This window comes from Syngnathus acus, chromosome 5, assembly GCF_901709675.1.
Source record: "Syngnathus acus chromosome 5, fSynAcu1.2, whole genome shotgun sequence".
Classification (NCBI taxonomy): Eukaryota; Metazoa; Chordata; class Actinopteri; order Syngnathiformes; family Syngnathidae; genus Syngnathus; species Syngnathus acus.
The window spans coordinates 9,192,115-9,217,884 of NC_051091.1; the positions used below are offsets into that span (position 1 = coordinate 9,192,115).

The 25,770-nt window shown below is 42.2% G+C and overlaps 2 protein-coding genes across 5 annotated transcripts in view; one reads left to right on the forward strand and one right to left on the reverse strand.

Annotated features, from left to right (window-relative positions):
- The window catches only part of cacna1da (calcium channel, voltage-dependent, L type, alpha 1D subunit, a), a 39,487-nt gene extending 25,603 nt beyond the window's left edge, over window positions 1-13,884 (reverse strand). For all 3 annotated transcript variants that reach the window (XM_037251496.1, XM_037251495.1, XM_037251494.1), the window contains exons 1-8: window positions 13,628-13,884; window positions 11,864-12,317; window positions 11,357-11,462; window positions 3,708-3,847; window positions 2,396-2,568; window positions 1,790-1,942; window positions 1,465-1,661; window positions 1,138-1,241 (exon numbers count right to left, since the gene is read on the reverse strand). In XM_037251496.1, coding sequence (XP_037107391.1) covers window positions 1,138-1,241; window positions 1,465-1,661; window positions 1,790-1,942; window positions 2,396-2,568; window positions 3,708-3,847; window positions 11,357-11,462; window positions 11,864-12,183 — 1,193 coding nt within the window. In that variant the 5' untranslated portion in view covers window positions 12,184-12,317; window positions 13,628-13,884. The remainder of the gene's footprint in view (window positions 1-1,137; window positions 1,242-1,464; window positions 1,662-1,789; window positions 1,943-2,395; window positions 2,569-3,707; window positions 3,848-11,356; window positions 11,463-11,863; window positions 12,318-13,627) is intronic.
- Window positions 13,885-18,693: 4,809 nt separating this feature from the next.
- tkta (transketolase a) lies at window positions 18,694-25,567 on the forward strand. 2 transcript variants are annotated; one of them, XM_037253025.1, is made up of 14 exons: window positions 18,696-19,010; window positions 19,713-19,830; window positions 19,918-20,031; window positions 20,229-20,326; window positions 20,925-21,116; window positions 21,230-21,348; window positions 21,422-21,618; window positions 21,696-21,860; window positions 22,410-22,566; window positions 22,915-23,045; window positions 23,121-23,204; window positions 23,265-23,358; window positions 23,463-23,585; window positions 24,590-25,567. In XM_037253025.1, exons 1-14 carry the CDS (start codon window positions 18,904-18,906, stop codon window positions 24,775-24,777), a joined length of 1,887 nt encoding a protein of 628 aa, XP_037108920.1. In that variant the 5' UTR covers window positions 18,696-18,903; the 3' UTR covers window positions 24,778-25,567. The 2 variants fall into 2 exon arrangements, with proteins under 2 accessions (XP_037108919.1, XP_037108920.1); XM_037253024.1 differs by having other exon boundaries at window positions 18,694-19,010; window positions 23,121-23,358.
- Window positions 25,568-25,770: the final 203 nt, after the last annotated feature.

The following is a 25,770-nucleotide window of genomic DNA, read 5'->3' on the forward strand; positions in this document are numbered from 1 at the left end:
ACACATTTTTCACAGTACAAAGGAAACAAATGAGTCAACTCCTCTCCAATGACTCATCGACAATAAGAGGATTTGTTAGTCTAACAGCTAAGCGTTTTTCTTTTTTTTTTTGCATAATCTCTATCTTTCTAAGACTTGTGTGTTTTTCTCATCCCGAGCCACTGGAGGGAGATGTACACTTAGGAAAATGATGGCTGCTCTATATTTAGATCCCTCATTGGCATCGTGTGTGCATCCTGCATGCCAACATCCTCATCATAAAGAGTAGGAAATTGAGGGAGACAGATGGTTTTGAGAGTCATGCAATAGAGACGTGGAATTTCAATTTGTAGATTGCAGAAAATTGCTGCTTCATCTGCTGCAGCAAATAAAATGCACTAAATGGAACAGTGGGGGAAATATGTCAGCCACTGCTGCTTTGTAAAGCGGTTTCTCATGCACTTACAAGATGGCAGCCATCGTGTCAAAGGTCATGATTTTGTTAACTTGGCTTTTCTGGCTGGTCAAGCTCCCCACTGCGCTAATTCTACTGTAACAACACACCACCCCCATCCGACGCTTCCGGGAAAGCAAAGTAGGGTTGGAACGAGCTTAGAAGCACAGAGAGGACTGAAAGGCGAGGAATACGATTAATTTTGCTCTCTCGAGGGTTGGGCGCTTTGGCTGGAATAAGGGGGGGAGATGCTCACATTGCAGCTGCCCATAAAAAGGAAGCAAGTGTGTCATGCCAAGTGTTGGAATACACGACGCGGGTAAATGGAATTATATTAGGACACCGGCCAATCAAAAATACACAACGAGAATACATTTTAAACTGTAGCATGTTACTTTGTATAAGTTAACCACACTTGATATCTTAGTGTTTGGATTTGTAATTGTGAATCAAAAGGAGGGTTTTCCCAAAGCACAACACGCAAAACAAGAGTTGCACACAGCAAAGCAAATGCCACCGCACACGTTTGCTTCTTACCCACTAAGCACGCCTAACACGAGGTTCAGCACAAAAAAGGAGCCGAGTATGATCAGGCTAACGAAATAAATCCAAGGTGTTTCCCATCCTATGGCGTCGTTAACCTGAGGGATCCAGAAGTAGCCGGTCAACAGATATAAAACACAAAAAAGGGAGAAAGTGCTTACCCGCTCAACACACCCAAAACCAGGTTAAGAACGAAAAAAGAGCCGAAGATCACGAGACTGACAAAGTACACCCATGGAAGCTCAAAGCCCATAGCGTCGTTCATCTGGAGGAGTACGCGTTGAGGAGAAGAGAAGGAAGGAGTGAAAAGAGAAAAAGAATCAGGAAGTTAGTTTCAAAAGAGGCATAAGTATTCTCAGTCACCAGTCAATCACACGAGTCGCCTCTGGAAATTATCAGCGGCATCATCATCACAATGTCACATGTGTGATCCGAGCCGACATTCAGGTTGAAGCCGCGTGACAGTCAACGCGAAGACACTCACTCACCCAATAGAGCACATCCGTCCAACCCTCCATGGTGATGCACTGAAACACCGTCAACATGGCAAATAGGAAGTTGTCAAAGTTGGTGATGCCGCCATTGGGGCCTTGCCAGCCTTCTCTGCATTCGGTGCCATTAATGGGGCATTGCCGCCCGTGACCTGAGATCGCACATGGAGCAGCATCCTCCTCTGCTATCATGTCTATGCAAAAAAAAAAAAAAAAAATCTGATAAAATCACAAAAAAGACAACTTTCCAAACAGACCTGCAATTAGTTACTGGAAAACCAAGTCTGATGAAAAGAAAAAAAAATAACTAAATGTGACATACCTGTGCCAGGAAGGTAGCAGGTTGCGTGCATTTTACCGATGAAAAGCTCCAGGCCAATAATCGCATAGATGATGATAACGAACAAAACCAGGAGGGCAATATGAAGAAGAGGGACCATGGCTTTAATGATGGAGTTCAACACCACTTGTAAACCTGAACAAGGAGGAAGAAATCATCAATAACATACGGCAAAACTCACAATCACACCTATAGAGAATTTGGAGTGGTCAATCAGCCTACCAGGTATGTTTTTTAGAATGTGGGACGAAACCCACGCAGGCACAGGGAGAACATGCAAACTCCACACAAAAATGCCGGAGCTGGAATCAAACCTGGACTGTGAGGCGGACGTGCTACCCATTGCTCCACCTTACTATGTACAGATTTTCTTCCTAATAATATTGCAACATTAATCACTTTTGATAGCGTTTGCAGTTAGCACACTAACTGCTCTGTCCTCATAGCGCTCTAATGATGTGCAAAAAAAAAAAATAGTCCCAAGGGTACAAAGTATGGTGACACCATCTGGACCTATCACTCGATATTTTGCAGTTTAACCGTGTTGCAAAAGCATGAAAAAAGCTAATGACATGGCGCGTTACTTACTGGGTACTCCTGAGACCAGCCGCAGGGGACGCAGCACACGGAAGGCTCGAAGGGCTTTCACGTCAAATCCACCAGGTTTGCCGCCGTGCCCGTGCATGGATGGGAGGGGTTCCTCTCCTTCGCCATCCGCCTTCTCATCTTTGGTCAGAATCTCCAAGACGACACTGAAGAGGCTGCGGGTAAGCCCAGACATATAATTTAAAAGTTGCATACACTTTTTTGTGACATGCTATTTTTTTCCTTCGCACGTGTCGCTTGCCAATTTCAAACAATTCATTTTTAATATCGTTAACACCACTCAGTAACTATGGTCTTAACAGTGTTAACACAGTTTTTTTAACAACCACCCACAAACCATACTGACATCAGCGGGACATAAATGAACTATCACTTACCAGGACAACTTCACATATTGTATGATATGATGAGTTGCCCCAATTCCTTGTTTATATTCTAATTGCACTTTAAGACAAAATAATAGTATATCCAACAAATGCTAAAGAAGCTAAAAGGCAACGCTGCAACGTGAGCAGTCAAACTGAAATAAATGTATTTCTTTTTTCTAACCCATCCTTTCAAGCATGTTTGTGAAATTTGGGGAGGTAGACGTTGATGTTTGGAAATGTTGACATGGAAGGCACAGAATGAGCGGCAACGCTTGGCAGCAGAGCGGCCCGTCTTCGCTTGTGAGTTCACGGCGGATCAACCAAGAGATGTGACCCAACTACCCAGTGGACTGTGCATATTAGAGGAGAGCTTGTCACAAGGCAAGAAATGCGAGGGAAGATGGAGGCCACAGAAGATGAAGATAGCAAAGTGCAAAAGGGTTGGCAGGGAGGGTAGTTAGATAGAGGAGAAAAAATACATTGGAGCGGAAATGGAAGTGGCCGCTGATAAAGACGAAGCAGTGCATGATGGGTGATTGCAAGTGAAAGACAGTAAGTGAGAGGAGAGAAAGCGGAGATGGGAGGGAGGGAGGGAGGGAGTGCTGGAGGAGAGATGGAGTATGGAGGGATGGTGACTCATTCCAGTGGTGGTAAAGCTCTGATGTATTCTCTCTGTCTTTTCTGGGTCATATAGTGTGGGCGTACGAGGGTCTCTATTAGCACCGGGCCACTCGGAGCAGAGGCTTAAGCATCTTTAACTTTGGCACATCCAGCCGCCTCTTTCAGAGTACAACTAACAATATGGACGTGCAAATCCTAACAGCATAATCACCAGGCATTGTTGAATCATCAGACCTCATTGTCGCTCGAAAAGGAATCGTTGTGATTGTTTGGGAAGATGCCGGTGAATAAAGTTGGGGACTTACCCAATGACGACAATGACGAAATCCAGCATGTTCCAACCGTTTCGCACGTAGGCGTTTTGATGCATCACCAAACCGTAAGCGATTATCTTCAGAAATGTCTCAATTGTGAAAATGATGAGGAAGGCATACTCGACTGTCTCCTGCACACACACACATGAAACACAGAACAATAACATTACCATAACACTTTAAATAGGCTCAATGGCTGAAAGTGTACAGAGTTGGTCTTCAGTTTCTGAAAAAGTTCCGTTTCGACCCATATTCTATCAATTACCAATCTATGATAATGCAGTAGTCAAGAAAATATTTGCATGTAAAACACTTCTCGGCCATAAATATAAAGCAGTCAAAGTTTTCTAAACCCGAGCCGTGATTGGTTGTGACCTGTGACCTGGCAACTGTGATGTCATTTTCAGTCAACAGCAAGTGGCAAAATGGCCGCTCTGAGATGAATAATATTCCACAAATGCAATATTAATCAGAATGCCGTGTTTAGACTCGTGGGGGCACATCTAATATATTACTGTAAAGAAAATTCTTGGGGCGACTTCCCCTTTAAAAGGCCGGGCCAGGCGTGGTGAGTGATATGGGTGACAGCAAATGAAAGTGTGAAAGCTCTCAAACAAAAGTCAAACAATCATAGCAACATACAGTAAATAAAAAAATATAGACCGTAGTAGAGGAGTAAACAACATAGCACAACCCCCACAGCTCCTCATCATCATCCCGTTTGCTCCTCTACGTCTCCATCTCAAATGACCATATAATGATGATTAATACTCACTCCATGCATTGCTTCACATGATTTGCTATACGAGTGACCAAATTAATTATACTCTGCAGCATCCATAGGTGACTGACTAATAGCAGAGCATACATGCGCGTAGTGATTATTTTCACATCATTGTCTCAACATTGGATGTAACTGCTTTTATGATCTACATTCATTAAAGTAATTTTCTGGAGATTTTTTTCGACTGTCCTCGCACTCTCACCATAAAAATGTACCACACTATTAACTTACATTTTCTTTCTTGTTTTTTTTTTAAGTGTTTCTGACAATTGATTAAAATTGATTACTTTCCAATAAAAACAGTCTTAAAAAAAAGTGACATGATTGATGCGCCACAGGTGACTCAGCTGTTTGGCATGAAACCAGAGAGCAACAACCGCCATGCTTTATGCATGAAACTGCACCCGGGCTGGTATTGTTAATATCCGTCACGCAATACACTTCAACCCTATTCTGATGCTAAGTGACGTGAAATGTCCCTTTCATGGCCAGAAGCAGTGTGGATGCTGCAGCAACCCAACATATTAAGATTTGAATATCTCACAAAGGGAAGCCAAGACAAAATGCTAACAAACCACACGCACAGAACATATGTCGAAGACATAACACTCTTTTCCGCCTGAGGGCATCTTGAATGTGCTGTTGTGTGTTCTCAGTGGACGCCACAAAATGCGAGAGCGGAGAGTGCTGCGGGGCTCGTTTTCCCAACAGTTTACTGCAGATTATAAGGAGCACTTAGGCCAGAATAAGAGACACGGGCCGCTTTGATGTTCAAGTAAAAGGTTGAGAAAAGCTTGAGGCTCTTGTGTTCATCACAGAGCTGTGGTGAGGCCACAAATCCAGCAGTGACGATGCAGCACTTTTTCTTTTTTTTTTTTTAAAAAGACATTTGCAGACATCTTTTACGCTTGAAAAACAATCATCAAAATTTTTGCCAATTAAGACAAAATAATCAAAATTAATTGATAATTAATCAAAGTTGCAGTCCTATGTATCATACTAAAAAATTTCACCAGAATCACATCTCCACATTAAGAACGAAAGAGAAACAATTTGCAGTTAAGCTAGCAAAATTTAAAATATTTTTACTTGATCTGTCAAGTCAATGACCCGTTTTAATGAACAAAATCGAGAGCCCAGTGTAAATCTTAATTGTATAATTCAGGCAGCTAGTGTATGTAAATAGAAATGTGTTCAATATAATGTCATGTGATAGCCATCCCTCCTCAGATAATGAGCAGTGAATGTGTTCTTCGGCACCAGGATCTGCAAAGATTGGGAGAGAGACAGCACGGAAAAAAACAGGAAAAGAGAGAGAGAGAGGCCTTTGGGGATGACCATAAATATCTCTGAGTCATCTTAGTTTATTTGCACTCTAGAAAGACACACTCTGATATGTTTGGCTTTTTTGTTTTTACATGATCAGGTATTTGTGAGCTTCCTCGTTTGCTTTAGGTAAAATGTCACGTGAAAAGTGTCTACTGTTTTGACCAGTGCAATAGACTGTGGTAAGTTGCTCTACATACATTCCTGCTGCATAGGTACGGTATGCCGTCGTGCCCACGGGCACAACTCGCTCGCTTCACACAGCGCAGCCGACCATATGACAAAGGATGCTAATTGGCTGAACCATGCATTCTGCTACATAACTACACATGTGACTGAGCCAGGCGGACAGCACTAATGCAAAGCTATTAAGCACGCGCACGCTCGTGTCCGCAGGGCCCGGAAAAAACGGTGATCGCCACTTTTTAAAAAGTCCATTTTTAAAAATACAAGGAGAATGTTTTTGTCAATTCATAATCTACACTTGATATTCCAAATGTAATTAATATGAATAAAAAAATATAATCCCTAAAATGAAATTAATGTTATTACCAAGTGTAGGAAAAATAAAGCTGATCGAGCCAAAAACATGTTTTCATTTTCACATATGTGTTTATCACTGTGTACAGTGGGACCCATATGCTTGTGAGTATACAGTATAAATGTGTGTGTGTGTGTGTGTGTGTGTGTTTGTGTGTGTGTGCGAGTGTGTGAACTGAAGTGAGAGCTGTGGGGGTGGGCAGGAGTCTGCCAAAGATGGTTTGAAGAGCAGGTCAACTCCAGTATACCCACACGATCTAGTGAACCTTTTTCCAAATACAGAGAAAGGATAAACACAAACATATTTTATTATGCTTCAGTGACATGTTCTAACCTAAACAAGGTCCTCCTAGCAAAAGATACGAAAATAGCAAATTTGTGCACTCGCTCACTGATACTCACCAGGATGTGTGTTTCGCTCTCATGTTTTGTTATTTTCAGTGGGTGACCATGCCCACACTGCACATCCAAACATTGGTTTGAATTTGTCGAGTTGTAACTGACGAGTGAGTCAACACAACATTTGCTATATAGACATGCTTGAGATCCAACACGATATTATATCAGTATCATCGATTAATCGACGACTACACGGCTTTAATCACATTATAGTAGACTAGACAAAACTCATTAATCATTCATTGTTTAATATTACCATTAAGAATGCTACTAAAGCATTTGGTGTGCATTTAATAAACATTTTATGACAGCAAGCCAGGAATGGATTATTTCAAACACTTCCTTGGGAATAATTATTCTCTGAAAAGTATTACAGAGGTTACCGGGAGTTGATCCTTAAAATATTCCAAATGCAAGACAGCCACGCCACTTTAGATGTGTGTTAAATAATTAAACACGCTGACATATTCTTTCTGCTCTGTCTGCTAAGCTAAAATGAGAGAATTCTTAAAAAAGTCTGCCAGTGCCTTTTAAGAGGGCCGCTTTGACGTAGTCTCTACGCACGTTAGCACGGTTGCACTGACACTCAGCATCCGCACAAAAGCACTCGCTCCCCCCCTCCCTCGCGCAAATTCGAGATAACTAGCGGGGACATTGCTAGTGAGAGCCATAAATGAGCAGCTACGTTAAGTGACTAAACATAGAGTTGAAGCATCATCTCTATGGGGAGTCTGCAGACGTTGCTGCTCGCACCAACCATTAAGCGGACAAGCCCTCCATCTGTCAGCACACACAAATACACACACACATGTTTGTGTAACACGACGTCGCGCCAACACAACACCTTTCATGTGGAAACACGTCATCGGCTGCTCCAACAAGACCTATGTGGAATGTTTTGAAGATAAAATACAATCACAAACAAAATGCATAATTTTAAATAATAAAATATATATGTAAAGCTTTGTCTGACTGATTTGTTTCTTTACTAATTTTGTACATGAGCATAAACAAGCCTCACTGAACAATGCTGCACTGCAGGTTATAATCAATAACATTTACTAGGAAACTGCTCGGATTGCAGATTCCACAAACGACTTTATTTTTCCAGCCACCTGAGTGCTTGGAATCACTCGTGAGAACTTTATTGTATTGCGACTGATCACTTGTGACAAGAGCTTCAGTAATGTGGAGGATGCCTCTTGGTGTTTGGTTGTCATATTGAGGCACACCGAGGCTTAGTTTTATAGTCCCTCATCGCCCCCATTTTTTATAGAAACTGCAAATTAAATGTCTATCACTATTTTTCGGGGAACTTTTAGGGTTTTATCTCTTTATCCCCCCCCCCCAGTGCATTTCAATGGGCGTTAATTGTACGTGGTTTTCGCAAGCTGGCCCGGTTGCCATCCTCGATGTAATTCACATTTCATTATGACATAAATAGTGACACTTTTATTTATGTCCTAATGATCTCTGGCCACAGGACTAATTTGTTATCACTCAGCTTGAAGGATGAGCCATTAACCTGAACATTGATTGCATAAAAATGCATTTATGACCAGGGGAGACTAGAATATTAACTAAAATGGAAACAACGGAGCGTGCTGTACAGCTGTCATCGACAGTACGCCGAATGAGGACATCTCCGTCTCTCCGTGCTTTCGTCCTTTTTGTCCCCAGTAAAATAAACAGCTCTGCAGCTCGCCAGTTATGCAATAACAGTGATACGGGCAAAGACGACATGAAACCAGATGCAATGAGCTGGCTGCATGCCGCTGCCTCACAAAAGGATGAGACGCATGAATCATATTCGCCACGAAAAGGTCATTGTTTAGCTCGGCTACCTTTATCAAGAACTGCCCGCGGCGTTGAGTCCTCAGATAGATATGACCTTACACTAAAGGCGAGAAGGGTCGAAGACTATTTCTCTGCCCTCTTGAGAAGGTATGAATTGGACGTGAAAGAGGGATTGTGTGTGAAATTTTAGGAGCAGCAAACACAGGAATGAAAAACATTGCCTGTCGTCTTCATACATGTGTATTTGTCCGTCAATCCTTCGGGCTTGTTACTCACGTGTGCAGTGCACTGGTGGTCGCGGGACCTCCATCATTTGCCCTGCGTTCTGCCAGAGGAGGAAGCTACTGTCTATTTATAAAGAGCCGCTACATTTAACCAGGTCGGGCTAACAAAACTGACAGACTTTGCAATGATACTTGAGCAGCAGCTCAAAAAATTCAAAAGTGAGCTCCACTGGTATGTCTTCATATTTCCATATATATCAATTTTATTCATATGATTGTTATTGCTAAAATCATGTAAGGAACAAACAAGCATCCTAGAATGGACAATTTCGCTAATTATAATTGACACATCCGCAAGTCTATCATAATGAAAAGTTACAGCACGCCACCTTTTGTCTCAGCCTGTCATGTAATGTGATCCTTGCCTTGCTTATCCAACCTCCCACCTGCTCCCTGCAGGTTTCATAGCATGGCTCGGTCCACCTGCAAGGCTACAGAGCAGAACATCTAACCGAGTCTCCACCGCCGCACCTGCGCTCACTGTTCAACCTCTGCTGCATTATCCCCTCGTTTATTATGCGCATCGGTGTTGACACTGCAGAATTAAAATAAAGTCCTGTGCAAGCAAGCACTGTTAATACTGCTGAAATGGGCAAGTCACCACTTACAGTGTGTTTAAAAAGATGCAATATAACAACAACAGCAAGGGAAGCAAAGCCAAATTGCAAGCGGCGAGGATTTGCAAAGGAGTGCAAAACTTACAATGAGTCTGCCGCTACTTGTGCAGAGGAAACAATGAAATGATTATTAATGTGAAACAACTAATCACACTTTATGACCGACTTACTTTCAGTTTTTGCCATTAAGTTTGACGCCACTCAAAATAGTCACATGGAAATACTTGGAGACCTTGGGAATTATTTGAACACGTGAAAGTCAACACGTATGCACAAATAGCATATTGACATATTAACATAATTTGTAATGGGGTAAAAATTGATTGGAAAAATAAAATCAAAGTGTTTTAATACGATTGCTTATTTTGTTTGCTCAAAGTATCTTATCTGGTTCTGACACATGGTGCGTTTGTCTCAGGGTGCAATATTTATCAGTATGACATTGCTGGCAGATGACATTCAGGCCTATCAGCTAATAAGATGTTCACAAGATGGGGAATATTTTACATGCGCGACATGGGGACTGACAATCGCCTAAGCTGTTCATTCACTTTGATCATTGGCATGTGATATTTAATAATATTATGATGGGGAAATATCGGTTGAAGACGGCAAAGTGACATCAACGACGGGAAGTTGAACGATATCAATGCAGAAAGTATTCCGGGCAGGATTAATTAATTAAATTAATTCATTTAGACTCTCTCCCATTATAGAAAATAAAATGTATTGAATTTAATTTCCCCATAGTCACCCAATTTTATATTATTATTATTTTTATATTATTATATATTATATTATAAATCTATATTAATATATTATTATTGATATATTAATAAAACAAAACACAATTTATCCCCTCAGGCTAAAGCGTCCGTGTTTTTCCTTTTATAATTTTAAAAACAGATGTATATATTTTTTCAAATGTGTCAATAATTTTTTTTGTACATTTTTCAGGAAAGAGTCGACGCTTCGTTCCGCTGTCACCTACAATGAGGCCATCTCCCGCAAACGTACGACCTGACTTCATACTGTACATCGCGCCGTATGCATAAGCTAATCTCCTTGATGGCCCACTTTCCACCACCATGTAAACAAACACCCTGAGGTCAACCAGTGGGAGGTCAAAAGCAGGAAAAGCAACAATCTTTTCACAGCGGGTTGGGCTACATAAAAAAACACAGGGACCCTTCTTTGGGTCTTAACAGCTGGCAGGTAACCTTCATTTCGTTCCCGCTGTCACTTAAACCTTTCAAGAACATTCCAAACGTCTGCAGACAGACCGTATAAGCTTCTTACGCATCACTGAACACTACAACTAAATTGCGGCGGTGTAAGGAACGGGTTGAGTGTCGCTTTGCCTTTTAGAGGACGCGCTCATGCTCGGCGGCTCGGTTTACCGCGCAACAACGGAAGCGTCACCCAAGAAAAATGAAATTGCTTGATGATGGAAATATAAACCATCATTTTTACCCTGTGTGTGCTGTTTCAAGGTTGTTATACTATTAGAAGTGGCATCAGCATGCTGCCAAAGTGTGAGTCACACGGCAGGGAGGTTGACCACCTCGTGTGAGACAAACACGTGTGTGTGTGTTCTTGTGTGTGTGAAGAGCCTGCCCGCACTTCTCCAAAGGTGAGCGTAGTGTGACAAAGTGCCATCAGTGAAGCTGAGTAAGCCGCTGCAAGCTAAACCAAGCTGGGTGACTGTCCTCTTTCTCACGCTTCCGCACTCGAAACTCTTGCATCACAACGTATACGATAACACAGCAAATGACAAGAGCAATTAGAGGAGAAACACTCTCCTGGATGAAAAATTTTCCACAACATCCTTAGTTCGTGTTCCGAACGTATATACAGGTGATTGAAATACCGTAATGAATACCGACTACTCACCAGGTCGTGGTTTGTGGAGTTGGAATCATCCTCGGGAAAAGGGACATAGACAGCTAAGGCCATACAGTTGGCAAATATAGCAATTAGTATAAAGATATCAAATGGCCTGGAAAAGGAAGTTAAGGAAATGTGTATGGGATAATCTTGCAAGAAACAAAAAACATCATCAGCCAAATAGCATAACTGCCTGAGTTATTTTGAACTTGATGTCATAATGAAAATACCAATGTGATCTAAAAACGGTTTTGGTTACTAAACTAAACGTTTTTTTTTTAGATTTTTCTTATTTTGGAAAAACATTTTAAAAAATCTGATTTAGCCAACAATGCTATTAGATTAGCAATGTTCAGATATAACTATCGCATGTATTTTGAAGTCCGAGTTCCCTAACCCACAGATTTAAACGAGCAATTTCTGCAGAGCCTCATAACAATCCTAATTATTAACATCAATTTTGAATGTTCAACATGCACCCGGTGCAATGTTTGGTCAGCTCGTAAAGGATACTTCCACTCCACCAGGCTGATGCAGGCCCTGCGTATGGGATTGTTGAGGTTGAGGCAGAACAGGGCCCTCGGTGGCCTGCTATTGGCGTTGCTGCCCTGTTTCTTGCTTTTGGCATACTGCTGCCGCTTCTTCTGTGCCAACGCACCCACCGGGATGGTCGAGGTGGACGGGGCGGGCGGGGCGGGCGGAGCGGCCGGCGCCGCGGGGGCGGGGACTGGGGTCGGAGCGGGTGCCGGAGCCAGGGCCGGGGCAGGTGTGGAGGTCGGAGGGGCTTCTGGGGCTGTTGGGGCTGTGTCCGGGGTAGGCCCGTTGGCGCTCATGGTGCGGGTGTGCCTCTGTCAGGGGCATCCAGTGGCATGGATCTGCCAGTGTGGACGGCGACGCTAGTTGGGGGCAGAATCAGCTGGCAAGTCACCAGGGGGAGTGACTCTGGTGCTGCTGGCATAGTTTGCCTCTGAAAACCAAAAGGGGGGATAATAATAATGCATTTGATTAACTGATTGAGGCTCAGATGTACTCTGTTGTCGTACAGACGCTATCTGGGGAGATTTTTTTTTTTTAAACTTCTCTTTCAGGTTGCCCAGGCTTCCTTCGACAGCTCCACTTTACTGAAGATGCAATATTGTCCTTCGATGTGAATGACAGTGTGAATAGTCTATTTACACAGTACAGTGTGTCCGAGCAGTCCATGGTGTACCCATCTGACCCAAATGAGGACCGATAGTACAGAAAATGCATGGAGAGACCATTTCTGCTATTTTTATCTGCTCCATCGAGAGCACAGCCATAATTAGATGAAATCACTATTATTTGATACAGTGGTTCATTCAACCCTATAATGAGATGAAAGAAAGCATTACCACTCTAAAAACAGTTCCTAAATGGACTTAAGAAAAATAATTGAAATCTTAGACTCATTGACCTATTCAGGTTCAGTTTGAGAACCACTGAACTAATTCACATTAAGAAACTGATGGCGGAAAGACGCACAACATCTCTTTATACAAATAAAAAATGACATTTTGGCCCAGTCCAAATAGGAAAATAAACCAGTTGGTCTTCTCACAAGTCCTTGAACCGTAAGCAGGCCCCAGAGCGGACAGAGCAAGGAAAAGAAAAAGGTCACATTGCAGCAATGCTCTCCTTACTCCATACTCAATCTACATAAACCAGTTGAGCAATCACATGTGATGCACATTGCCATGTCAAATTACACAACTAACAGTGAGCATCACGGCATCACCCTTTGTGTTGCATTTGTTCATGCAACAAACATACAAAAAGAGGCTCTCACATCAAACATGACTGTCTGTACACTGCATCGACGGCGTCAGTTGTGCACGTTCGCATCTTTGAGCATAAGGTAGGACAAATCTTGCAACACGCACGCACGCACACACACGGTAGTAACCTCTATTAATGTCTCGCACAAACACACGCGCGCTCGAGATGATAATGTGGACTCCACATGACCACAGACAACCTGAGCGAAAAGAGCAAAGGTATCGCGCCTGCATGACAACTAAAATGGATTTATTGTTGATGACATGATGGTGAAGCTCATCCACAAACACTCGTCGAGAGGAAATTGGCTATCAATAAGATCTGTCCTCTTTACTGTGGTTTAAAAAAAAAAAAAAAAAGAGAGAGACAGCCAGCAAGCGCGCACACACACACGTCACCGTCCCCTGCATGCATATGAAAGCAGAAAAGCGATGCTATGCTAAAGCCGCTACATTGTGACAAGACGAGAGCTCACCGGACCTTTTTGTTGTTGTTATTATTGTTGTTGTTAAATGAGGAGACTTTAGCCGCTCGGCATCGTTGCTCCGACGCTTGGGCGTGCTGCTTGTGTCCTCTCAAACGACGCTTTGAAATTCATCGGCTCCAATGGTAAGAAGCAGGACACACGAGAGGTACGATGTGGCTGAGCACTAATGAAGCTCTCCCATGGTGCTAGTGGAGAAATGCGGCCAACCAAAGAGAGCATCCACGTCCACTGGCTGCTTGTGCTCGTCACAGGCGCTCGGTGCAATCACTTCCTCCTCCCCCTTTTCGTCCCACAACAGTTAAAACAACCAGAAACCCTGTCACTGACTCAATACATTAAATTCCTGGTCTCTGCATGCCATTAACTAGTTTCACAAGTTAAATATTAGATTTTTTAAAATAACAATTTCAGGCGCTTGTTATATTGAAGTGTAATTCCACTATCAACCACTAGATGACAGCACACTTATTTAGTTTGCCATGATGTGAAATTGAATGAATACATACTACAAGTCTGCAGCATTGCCAAATGCCTCTTTATATGAAAAATGCAGAGGATGGTCTCGTGAACCCGCCAAGTTCATTTTTGCTTATAACGTAGGCGAGAGCATTCTTCTTAAGAAAATAGTAAACAGGAATTGGTGTTGTTAATCCTTCCCAACTTTTAAGTTTTTCCATGATAGCAGCACGACATGCATCTTGGGATATTTTGCCTGCCAAGCTTTCTTGATTATTAATGTATATTGTAAGACGATTAATTGAGTTTGTCCTTCTTAATGAGGATACGTGCAATGGAAACCTGATAGAAATTGTACACAGTGCATGGGGGGGAAAAACAAAAGACCTAATAAAACTGTGATACACAAAATGGCAAAAATGGTGATCAATTGTCATATCAAAATAAAGAGATTGTCACAACTGACAGGCTATGCAGTAAAATGTATTAGAGGCAGGGTGAGCACATATTTTAACGATGAACCTACCTGGCAAAGTGAAGTGGTTAAAGACAGTTCAACTTTTTGTCCAGGCTGACAACGCAAAGCACAAAATGCACATCCTCTTCCTTTCAAGGCTGGCGAGGGACTCTAAGAGAGAAGAGAAGAACCACTACTCGACAGTCGCTAGACAATACCGAGCTATCAGCTTACCTGTCTGTTCAGGGTAACGGTTTCTTCTTCTAGAACCTTCCTGAATTATTTACCCGTGTGTGCAATGTGGTTTTGTGTTGATCGTATTTGCGCTCTTTTTAGAAACAAGCTCATGTGAAATTCATGATTACTCTACATTATTGTGTCGTTCCCTTGAATTACACACTAAAAACATATTTTTGCTTGTAGCCTTGTTTCCCTCTTTGTTGATGACTTCAACACCAGTAAGAATGATGAAAATTGAGCAAAATCTTAAAACAATCTGAGAAGGCGCACTTTCCTTCCTCTGCAAAGTCCATCTGTAGTCCTGAGGATTATAGCGCAATGCAGTTATTTCCACTTAAAAGGGAGTAAAAACACAGACAGAGGGTGCAGTGGGCCCCAGGGACTGAGGATGCCATTTGGCTCAGTGCGGCAACGGTGCCCTATACACCTCATTTCATATGCCTCTCTAGCAAAATATATTTACATACACTACATGCAAATGAATATAGAAGTGGTACTTAAAACATACTAGACATTACCAACCTTTATTGAGCCCAAGGCGCATATTCATTTTTATCACAGTAAAAGCCTCACAGCACTCCACCAAGGAAAAATCTCAAAAGTATAGCATATATTACAAAATAATATTGATGACTTGTGAAATGTAGGCTTGTTTAGTTGAGCACAAAGTTGACATGCATGACTTATTCTGTTGAGACTGGCAACAGGTGGGTCACATTAGTGCTGCCATCTAATGGAAAAACATTGAATTGTTTTCCACCTGTCACTCTACATCGTCATTTCTTTGCTATTTAGGTATTTGGGAGTCACTGCACTATTTTTCCGGGTGTGTTTGGTGATCATATAAAAGGATTTGTAGTCTGATTTGTTGAGTTTACACTGAACAGATGTTCTCTACGATGCTCCATTGCTCCCCAAATGCACTTGATCTTTCCACAATATTAAATCCATATGAGGCTCAACACACTTTTTGATATTGTTCCCAAAATGTCTCAAAACCCTGCGCACCATACTGCAAATAATGCTCCTTTAAAAATCGCAAAACCCGGTGTGACTGCCATGTATATAAAACCTGGCTATATTGCAGCACATTCCTGCGCACTGAAGCGACAATCGGTGATTATTGAATGTGCACGTGCATGTGTGGAATTCGAGTGAGTGTGTTGGTGGAGCAGCTTGAAGGAGAGCACTAGTGATGGAGCCCGAAAGCCCCGCAGCGCAGCTGTTCTCCCAGCGCAATGTCAACTTCACTGCTGAGCTCAGAAGAGCGCACGCTCGGCCATCATCACTGTGCACATACGTTCCTCTCCCTCAATCTTTCTCTCCATTTGTATTTCTTTGTCTTGAAACACATTAACTTTAAATAATTACCCCCCACAGACCTCTTCACGCCTTCCTTCTCATGTTTGCTCTCATCTTAACGAAGACTGCAATTATCCAATCTATCAGTGAATGGCTAAATCATAGAGCGCTCAGATGATTATTCCATCCTGTCCCCCGTTGCACCATCAGGAGGACCTCAAAGTGACAGACATCTCTCCGATTGAAGGGCAAGCGCTATGTCATCGTGGTGACTACACCGCGATTAAAGGGAAATGGAGTGATAAGAGCACGTGTCGCAGGCTCGGGCCTGAAGGAGTAACTGGCATTAAAAAAAAAAAAAACATCCACGTGTGTGTGTGATTTTATCAGTTAGGCCTTCTCTGAGGCCTAAACATTTTAATAGCACTGACCTACATTTACAAACAGAATTCTAATAGTTGTTGGATTAAATTGTAGTTATTTAATCCCAATAGTCTCTTGATTTCCTTCTTTTGTCTGGCCACAATTTAGCATCTTGTGCACACGTTCTATGTACCCCCTGACCTTGAGCCCCTTCCCCTCCAAAGGGCTTTGCATGCCCCCTCTGCATGATATGCACGAGTTGTATGTGGACACAGGCACCTGTAAGAGTTTCTTTTTAATCTTGGTAGTTTATCAGGGCTATATTAAGCCATTGTTTCAAAAGTGGCTGCTCTGCTCCTCTTTTTCTGCCAGAGATTTAAAAATAGAAACGCTCATGCTCTCTGGATGTACGTGCCCTCCAGGAAGTGTGCAGCTGCAGGGCTCTACGATTGGTTACTATCCATCACGTGGCTTCACCTTCATTGCCTCCTATTGGCTGGCACCTGTGGGCCACTGTGAGCCAAAGCTTTTATGACAGCAGCCAGGAGCCCAGAGGAGTTGCTGGAAACTGGGAGAAGAAAGGACACGGTCGGTGGGCGAGCGGGCTGGAGAGATGACATAGCCCCGGCATCGAGCTCGGAGGTGGCTGCTTCGTGATGCGACCTCTCTCGATGCTTCAGCCGCCCGCAACAATGATAATATGGCTGAGGAGAATGAGCCAAGGACAGGAGAAGGTTCGATTTAAAACACGTCGCACATACCTTCAAATAATCACATTCAATTTGCTATCCAATAAACCCACTGTCTAAAATATGTCATTTTAACATATAGCAATAAAATGAAAAATAATACACATACATTATTGTATAATAATGAATACATCTGATGAAAACGTTTGACGTTGAAATATTTGTCAATTGTCAACGACCGCGATGTGCAATGATAGCCCTTGTGCAAAAAAAAATCATTAGGGAACAGTGCCACTTGGTGTTAAAATTGTAGAACACATACAATCCATTTTATATCAGAAAAACGTCTCCAAAAATATGGATCCTGTACTGAAATAGGTATAATATTTTTCATTTTACCCACACACTGACAGTGCAAAATCTAGGCTTGTTTAATTGGACACAAAGTTAATATGATCGCCAGAAATAATGCCTGCAATGAATAATAACAACAATTGTAGGCAGCACAGGTTTATCATTATAATTTCTGCCATATAAGTGACATGCTAGTACATAATATTTATTGTGACAAAGTGAAAGGGAGATTAAAATATTGCCTTTGCCACCCTGCACTAGCTAGGGGGGGGGGGGGCTGCAGGGGCACTCACAAGTTATTATTTATATGTAATTATTTAGTCCATTCCTTCTTGCTTGTACAGCAGCTAAAAAAACAGAGGTCCTGTGCACGATCAAGGTTTATCCTCTTGATGGCAGGCCAGCACAGTTAATCTGGCGTGGACGTGCATTACATGCAAAGATTGCACGACAACCATGCATCAGTGCTCTTGCGCACATGCCTAGGGATTAGAATGTGGCTTAAGCATTTGTATTTGTCTCTCACGCGACAAAAGACAAAGCCGTTGTAGCTCTTGTAAAGTTGTGTTCGCGCGTTTTGCATATAGCGAGTTGTTCAAACGAAAATGTTTCCTATTTTTACGCTTCAGGTGTCTACTCATGGTCCTGAATGGGTGGCTGCAAAGGAACATGTGAGGAAAGAACACCGTGTTCTCATCACTTCTCATCAGTTCAGCATCATTGAGCATCATCATGTTGGGCGGAGGAGAACATAAGGGTGAGAAAGAGAATGGAACCGAGTGACAAGCCTTCAGAACTTTAAATCAGGAATCTTCCCCTTTTTGAGGAGCCCACTACTACTACAAATATGTCCACCATAATCTGTAAACACTCACTTTCAACATTCTTCTTGAGTTTCAATTATTCTAAAACGTGTAACTATTGAGGATATTATAACTAGAATAAAAGTAGTATTTGGCTGGGATTAAATAACAAAAGACGATAAGCCACCACATTTGAATTATGCGATTTGACAGAAAAGCCAAAGTGAATTAGGATCTAAATGTTCAGCCCCTCCTCCTCCCTGCTTATATGCACATACACACGCACTGCAGTGACACACCTCTGTCACCCTTTCCCTGCCCATCCAATGAAAAGCCTGCAATGCAATTTTAGCAGTGTACGTCACTCTGTTGCCACTCCTCTGTGCGTGCGTGCATGTGTGTGTGATTTTTGCTCGTGTGTATTTAGTGTGTTCTTGCACATCTATGCGTCTGCATACCCGATAGGATCAATCCGGACTCTCCTTCATTGTCTTTCTGTCTATCTATCCCCCAACGCCATCTCTTGTGCACTCAGGTTCGGTCACCCTCGCCCGTCCTCACACGTTTACAAACGAAGGATTTTTGGAGCTCAACATTTTGCCTTCATGGAGGATTACCACAAACCTGACCAACAGACAGTGCAGGCGTTGAGGAACATCGCCAATCGCCTAAGGATCAACTCCATCAAGGCGACTACCGCAGCAGGCACAGGGTGAGTGGACTGTCACATAGGGATGTATCAAAACAGGTGCTCCAATGTAAAAAAAAAAACGCAAACTTAATATTCCTCCACAGAAAAGTCATTCTCATGTGTGTATACGTATTTTGTGCGCACCAAAGGAAATTTGAAGCAAAGGGCCTGATAAAGGCTTTTGTTCTGCTCCTCTTGATATTTTCCAACCCCAAATGTTCTCGTCTATGCTATCATCAAATTAAAAACCAAAAATTACACATCATAGCTTCTGCAACAGCCAAATCCTGCTTTATTGCATATTTTACATGATTTAAAAAAATCATACCAACAAAATATTTATTGTACATTTGGTTTCACGTTTAGATTAATTATTTTTAATGATCAAAAAGTATTATTTTACTTTTGATTGCAAAAGACTGGCTAACCCCTAACAAAGAAATAGAAAGCTGTTTTACTTGACCATATTTGGCCTTCCTGCTATCTTCAGTTTCGACATTTCTGCTATCATGTTGTTACGCTAGCAATGAAATACTTTTTTTTTTTTACACATACGTACTTTATGCATGACAATACAATGCCAGACATACGATATAGTACACCCGGCAAAATCTCATTTCCTTCTTTTCATGGAGAGATTTGTGGCAAGTCCATCGCGTGCTTGTGCAAATGTGACAGCTGGATAAAATCACCCTCTCCCCTCCTTTACCCCCCCTCCCCCAGACATCCTACATCATGCTGCAATGTGGCCGAAATCATGTCTGTGCTCTACTTCCACACCATGAAGTACCGCCCCGACGACCCACGAAACTTCCACAGCGATCGCTTCCTCATGTCCAAGGTGGAGTCCCATAGCTCCTAAGGATCAAATATACGTATATTTACAAATAAGATGCAGTACTGATTTCCTAAATTTCCACTATGCTAGGCTCAATCTGCACCAGCCTTGTACTCCATGTGGGTTGAAACAGGCTTCCTAAAGGAGAGTGAGTTGCTGAGTATGTGCCAGGTTGACTCTTCACTGGAGGGCCACCTCATCCCAGTAAGGAGATACCAGATGCCGACTGGCCCAATATGTAGTCTATATAAAGTTTACACACCCCTCCCTGTTCAAATGTTTTTTTTTTGGTGATATAAAAAAAAAAAAGATAAAGATAAATATTTTCAAGGGTGTGCATACTTATGCAACCACATCATTTCAGCTGTTTATTAATGGTTTTTTTTCCCCCCCCATTTCAGAAGCAGCAATTTGTGGACGTAACCACCGGCTATTTGGGACAGGGACTCGGTGTGGCCTGCGGAATGGCGTACACTGGGAAATACTTTGACAAAGCCAGGTAAGCCCTCACAAGCGTAAACAGCTCTAGTCACAAAAGGTCCAAATCTACAGATTCAGATTAGTTCCAAAGTGTACACACCAGTTCAACGCTTTAATGAGATCTGTATTGGAGCAATTTTAGGATTGCCCACTCAATGGATGTGTGTCGGGCTGCTCCACGCTCTGTTGTCCTGATTTTTCTGCTCTAATAATCACAAGCCCAGCAGTCGTATTTCACATCTTTTCCTTGCAGATTTCCTCTCTAAAAAGATCATAATATTGTGCCTTCAACCGTGGATTATTTTTTTTTTTTTTTTTTACAGTTGATTGTTCTAATTTATTGTCGCAAACCAATTCCAAGTCATGAATCATTTTTCTTTTGTAACTGCGTGCTAGCTGATAATATTTGAGAAAAATGGAAGGCAAGTTGGCAGTTGCAGGTGTGAAATTCAACAGCCACACCTACAGAAAGCCTCAGGAAGCTTCTTTCATTCCACGCTTAGCAAGTGAGCTGTCAAATCAGGAATCAATCTAACTGGAAAAGTGTCAGATAGCATTTTCATGCTTGGCGCACACAAGCGCATGCACGCTAATGGCGCAACTCATTTCTGCTGCAGCTACCGTGTTTACTGCCTGTTGGGGGATGGTGAAATGTCAGAAGGCTCCGTATGGGAAGCCATGTCGTTCGCTTCCTACTACCAGCTCGACAACCTAGTGGCCATCATGGACATCAACCGTCTGAGCCAAAGTGACTCTGCGCCTCTGCAGCATCATGCAGAGAAATACCAGAGACGCTGCGAAGCGTTCGGGTAACACAAACCTGCTCATCCATGCGTTTGATGCGCTGTAAAGCATACGTGAAATATTTTCGGCTTTAGAAAATATCTGCGTTCTACCGAGTCTCATTGTAGTTCTTCTTCAGTTGGCACGCCATCATTGTGGATGGACACAGTGTGGAGGAGCTGTGCAAGGCTCTGAGCCAGCCACGCCATCAACCCACAGCTATCATTGCCAAAACCATCAAGGGCAAAGGCATTCCAGGTAATGATCACTCACTGAAAAATATAAATAAAAATGTTCGGCAACATCTAACGTAATGATGATGTCTTTGAAGCCGCAGAAGATAAGATGGGATGGCACTCCAAAACTCTGCCCAAAGACATGGCCGAGATGGTCATGAAGGATCTGCAGAGTCGGATCATGAGCACCAGCAAGCACCTGTACCCTCCCGCTCCGATCGAAGACTCCCCTCCCGTGAGCCTGAGGAACATCCGTATGGCCAGCGCACCCGCTTACAAGCCTGGAGAAAAGGTTGTCCACCTGTGCTAAGTATTTCACGCAACATCTCCAGTTAACAACCATAATAGCGCCATGATTTGTTGTCACAGATTTCCACACGCAAGGCCTATGGGATGGCCATCACTAAGTTAGCTCGCTACAACGACCGTGTCGTGGCTCTTGACGGAGACACGAAGAACCTCACTTACTCGGAGATCTTCAAGAATGAGCATCCTAATCGCTTTGTGGAATGCTACATTGCCCAGCAGAATATGGTAGGATATCTCAGGAAGCTCCACTTTGGACTGGCTTGGCGAAATCATGTTGCCTCATAATTTTTCACTTCTCTTTTGTGAATGAATAGCTTTTTGTCTCTGAGTATACGTTTGACAGCTGGTCATATGTGATATTAAATTATAGATGAGTTGCCGGCCTATTATGTAAGGATGGGTAAAGACGTGACCCGTTTTTTATTTATTATGATGGTCACAGTCTACACCACTGATCAGATTCTTCCTCTCCATGTGTCATGATATATTTATTAATATCATTATGACATTTTTAATTTAGGAAGAACAGTTATTTAAACGGCACTGCTGTTGTGTCTCCAACTACGGACGACTCCAATCTAGGTCACGGGTTTGTGTGACGGTAAACAGTCACGGCAAGTGAAATATTCATTAGTAGAGAGGGTGGAGCCATCTGGCTGATGGAAAGTTGAAAGGGCAGATCCAGTAAAATGCATATAATGGTGATTAATTCAAGTCCTAGTCTAAAAATCTAAAATCCTATCTTTTTTAAGAAAGAATTTTTTTGGTTTCCAGGTCAATGTTGCCATGGGATGTACCGCTCGTGAGAGGAACGTTGTGTTTGCCAGCACCCTGGCATCCTTTTTCACACGTGCCTACGACCAGCTCCGCATGGCAGCCATTTTAGATAGCAACGTCAATCTATGTGGCTCCCACTGCGGCCTGTCCACTGGTTAGTAAGAACTAAAAAAAAAAAATAATAACCCTCACGAACCTTTTATTTCCCTCGCACCCCGCTCCTATTTTTATGTGCTGTCGTTGTCTCCTTCGTCTAATCCTATCTTTTCCTCACCAATGCCCTACGAGCCCTCACTCCTCCCCTCTTCCTTCCTTCCTTCCCGTCTGCCCTGGAAGCCTTCTGCGAGGAACCATGCGTTCCTCTTTTAGCGCAGGTACACCTCATGCATGTCATGTTTGATATGCCTCCTGCATGCATCTCCTCACCCGCCCAGATTATGAGGCGTAAGGATCGTCTTCTGTATTCAAACGAATATTACAGAGCTAAATGTGTTTAATACAGGAGAGGAGGGGCCCTCCTTGATGGGATTGGAGGACATGGCCATGTTCAGGGCCCTCCCTAGAACAACCATCTTTTACCCTTGTGATGGAGTGTCTACAGAGAAGGCTGTGGAACTGGCCGCATCCACAAAGGTAAAACGGGTGTGCTTCATAGGAAAATAATAATAATCATTTATTGGCCTGTCTTTCTTATTTTGCTTCCCAAAGGGTGTTTGCTATATCCGAACTAGCCGTCAAGACAATGCCATCATTTACAACAGCAATGACGATTTCCATGTTGGACAGGCTAAGGTAGGAATTTCTCTGATGCGCCTGTTTGATGGGTTTACTGGAAAAGAATCTTTTTGCCAGGTGGTCTACCAGAGCAAAGAGGATCAGGTGACTGTGGTGGCTGCTGGAGTGACTCTGCATGAGGCTCTGGCAGCAGCTGAACACCTCAAGAAAGGTATTACAGTCAATACAAGATTCTTTCTCATCTATAACCTTTTATATTTAAGAACGTGGAACTCAATTTTAAAAAATCCTGCTTCTCCAACTGTGATTTTGCAGAGAGGATATACGTGCGGGTGATTGACGCGTTCACAATCAAACCACTTGACTCCAAGACCATCATTGACCACACGCGTGCCACCAGAGGAAGAATCCTTACTGTAGAGGACCATTACTATGAAGGTATGTGATGTTTCTTAGCTTTTGCATATTGCATGATAGGGAGCCAAGCTTTCAGCAAAAAGGAATCTTGGCCTGGTTGCCTCTGTGCAGCTGGGGCACTTTTGCTTTGCATGTGTGTGGCGGTGGCATGATCCCATTGGCTTGGAGAAAAAGATCACAATGCGGTGGAGTTCGCTTATTGGCCGGCGGTAGTGCGCCCTCGTTTCAGGCGAGTTATCATGGCGCTTTTGCCAAACGTGGAAGTCAACTCGGCAGTGAGTGCGCTGTCACATTGCCTTAGCTGAGCATGTACATGTCCTTGGGGTACTTTGTGACCTAGATTGCACAGGCAGGCATACCCTCTGTCCGCCGAGGCAGTGGGGATGGGTGACTTGACTGGACAATACATACCAGCTCTTCTATTCATTTGACATGCATAAATCTTGCAAAACATTTTTTTATATTTACAATACATTACTAAACTATTCTTACAGAGAAAAAATATACAAAATGTTATTTATTCTTTTTAAATTGAATGCATTTAGGGAGGACAATCCCAAATTCCTCCAACAAAAATATTTGTTTTAACAGTTGATGCTCATTTGTCAGTTTTATAATATTAATTATAACTCATGAACCAAGTGAATAAAATAAAAAATAAATAAAATAACTGGAAAATTTAAAAAATGAATAAATAAATAAAACAAATAAATAATAATAATAATAATAACATTTAAAATAAATAAATAAGTAAATAAATAAATAACAACAAAATAAAATAACTGTTAAATTTAAATGTTTTATTTCACTCATTTTTTAAAATGTATTAGTTACAATAGATCAATATATTTTTTTACATGAGATGAATACATCATAAAATGAATAAATCTTCTTAACAAGCACAAATGCTGGCCATATCAGCCCCCCTGGGCTATACTTTACCTCCTCTCTTTTCTAGAGTGACAACATGACTTGACCTGACATTTCTTTCATGTGCTATCTTATTGTATCTTTTTGTCTAACAGGTGGCCTGGGGGAGGCCGTGTGCTCGGCGGTTGTAAACGAGACTGGCTTCAATCTGCATCGTCTGGCCGTGTCTCACGTACCGCATAGCGGCAAACCGCAAGACCTCCTCAAAATCTACGGCATCGACCGTGACGCCATCGCCCAGGCCATACGCAAGATGCTCAGCACCTCCACCAACGCCAAGTAAATCTCAATCCAAACCTATTTCTCACCAAACCTATCAACAATCGAGTCACACCACACCCAGCTCTCTCCTTTTCTTCACTGTGAATCCCCTGTGAGTGTTTCAAGTATTGTGATTTTGTGATTTTTCAAGGTAGAATTACACTTTTGCTCATCTTTTACACACTAAACACTAATACACACACGCACACGCTCATGGGCTACATATCCCATCTTATCCAAATGTGGCCAATCAACAACACACACTTTTTACATGTTCAACGGGAGTATTATGTAATGGTTCCATGTGTTTTTGCAATGCTTTTTTCAGTCACGTCATTAAGATGGCAATGTTTTTTATATATTATTCAAAATGTAGCTCTTGAAATCAGGTGGGTGGTTAGTATTAAAGTAGTTGTGGTGACGACGGTGTCAGAAAGAAACAAGATGAGTTGTTGTGTGTAGAAGTTAGTGGAGAAAAAATAAATAAAAAACAAATGTAGATTGGGTAAATGTTGCACAAAAAACACAGGTCAAGTCCGATTCAAATGTCGAATTGTTTATTCCTCATTATTGTTGTTGATGTCATCTACCATACGCACCACACATCAAGCATACACTTGGACCACACCACCAGACCAGTATACGTTATGATGTGACCATTGACATGTTTTTTATGCGGCGGCTTGGTTCCTCCCATGCAGTGATGCAGAAGTTTGATTGTGACTGTGCAGGTCTGATTTGTGAACCTAAGAACTGTTACTTGAAGTTTTGTAAGAACCATTCTTTCATGGAATAAAGCCCTCTACATTTGAGTCTTGGAGTATGGATGTTTGTTTTACTTTTTGTACCCACTGCCGAGAATATTTTTTGCATGTAAAAGCTGCAAAGGTTTTATTGAAGCCATTGGATAGTTCTTGGTTGTTTCTCCTTTGAGCCAAAGGCTTCTTCCACTGAAAGTTTTTAGTTCTCCTATTTATGTCAGTCTCAGTCCATAAAGAGTAATTGCAAAGTCGAT

Coding starts and splice junctions, on each gene's coding strand:
- tkta (XM_037253024.1), top strand. CDS start 18,904: ATGGAGGATTACCACAAACCTGACCAACAGACAGTGCAGGCGTTGAGG. Junction 20,327..20,924: donor AAATACTTTGACAAAGCCAG/GTAAGCCCTCAC, acceptor TTTCTGCTGCAG/CTACCGTGTTTACTGCCTGT. Junction 21,349..21,421: donor CAAGGGCAAAGGCATTCCAG/GTAATGATCACT, acceptor ATGTCTTTGAAG/CCGCAGAAGATAAGATGGGA.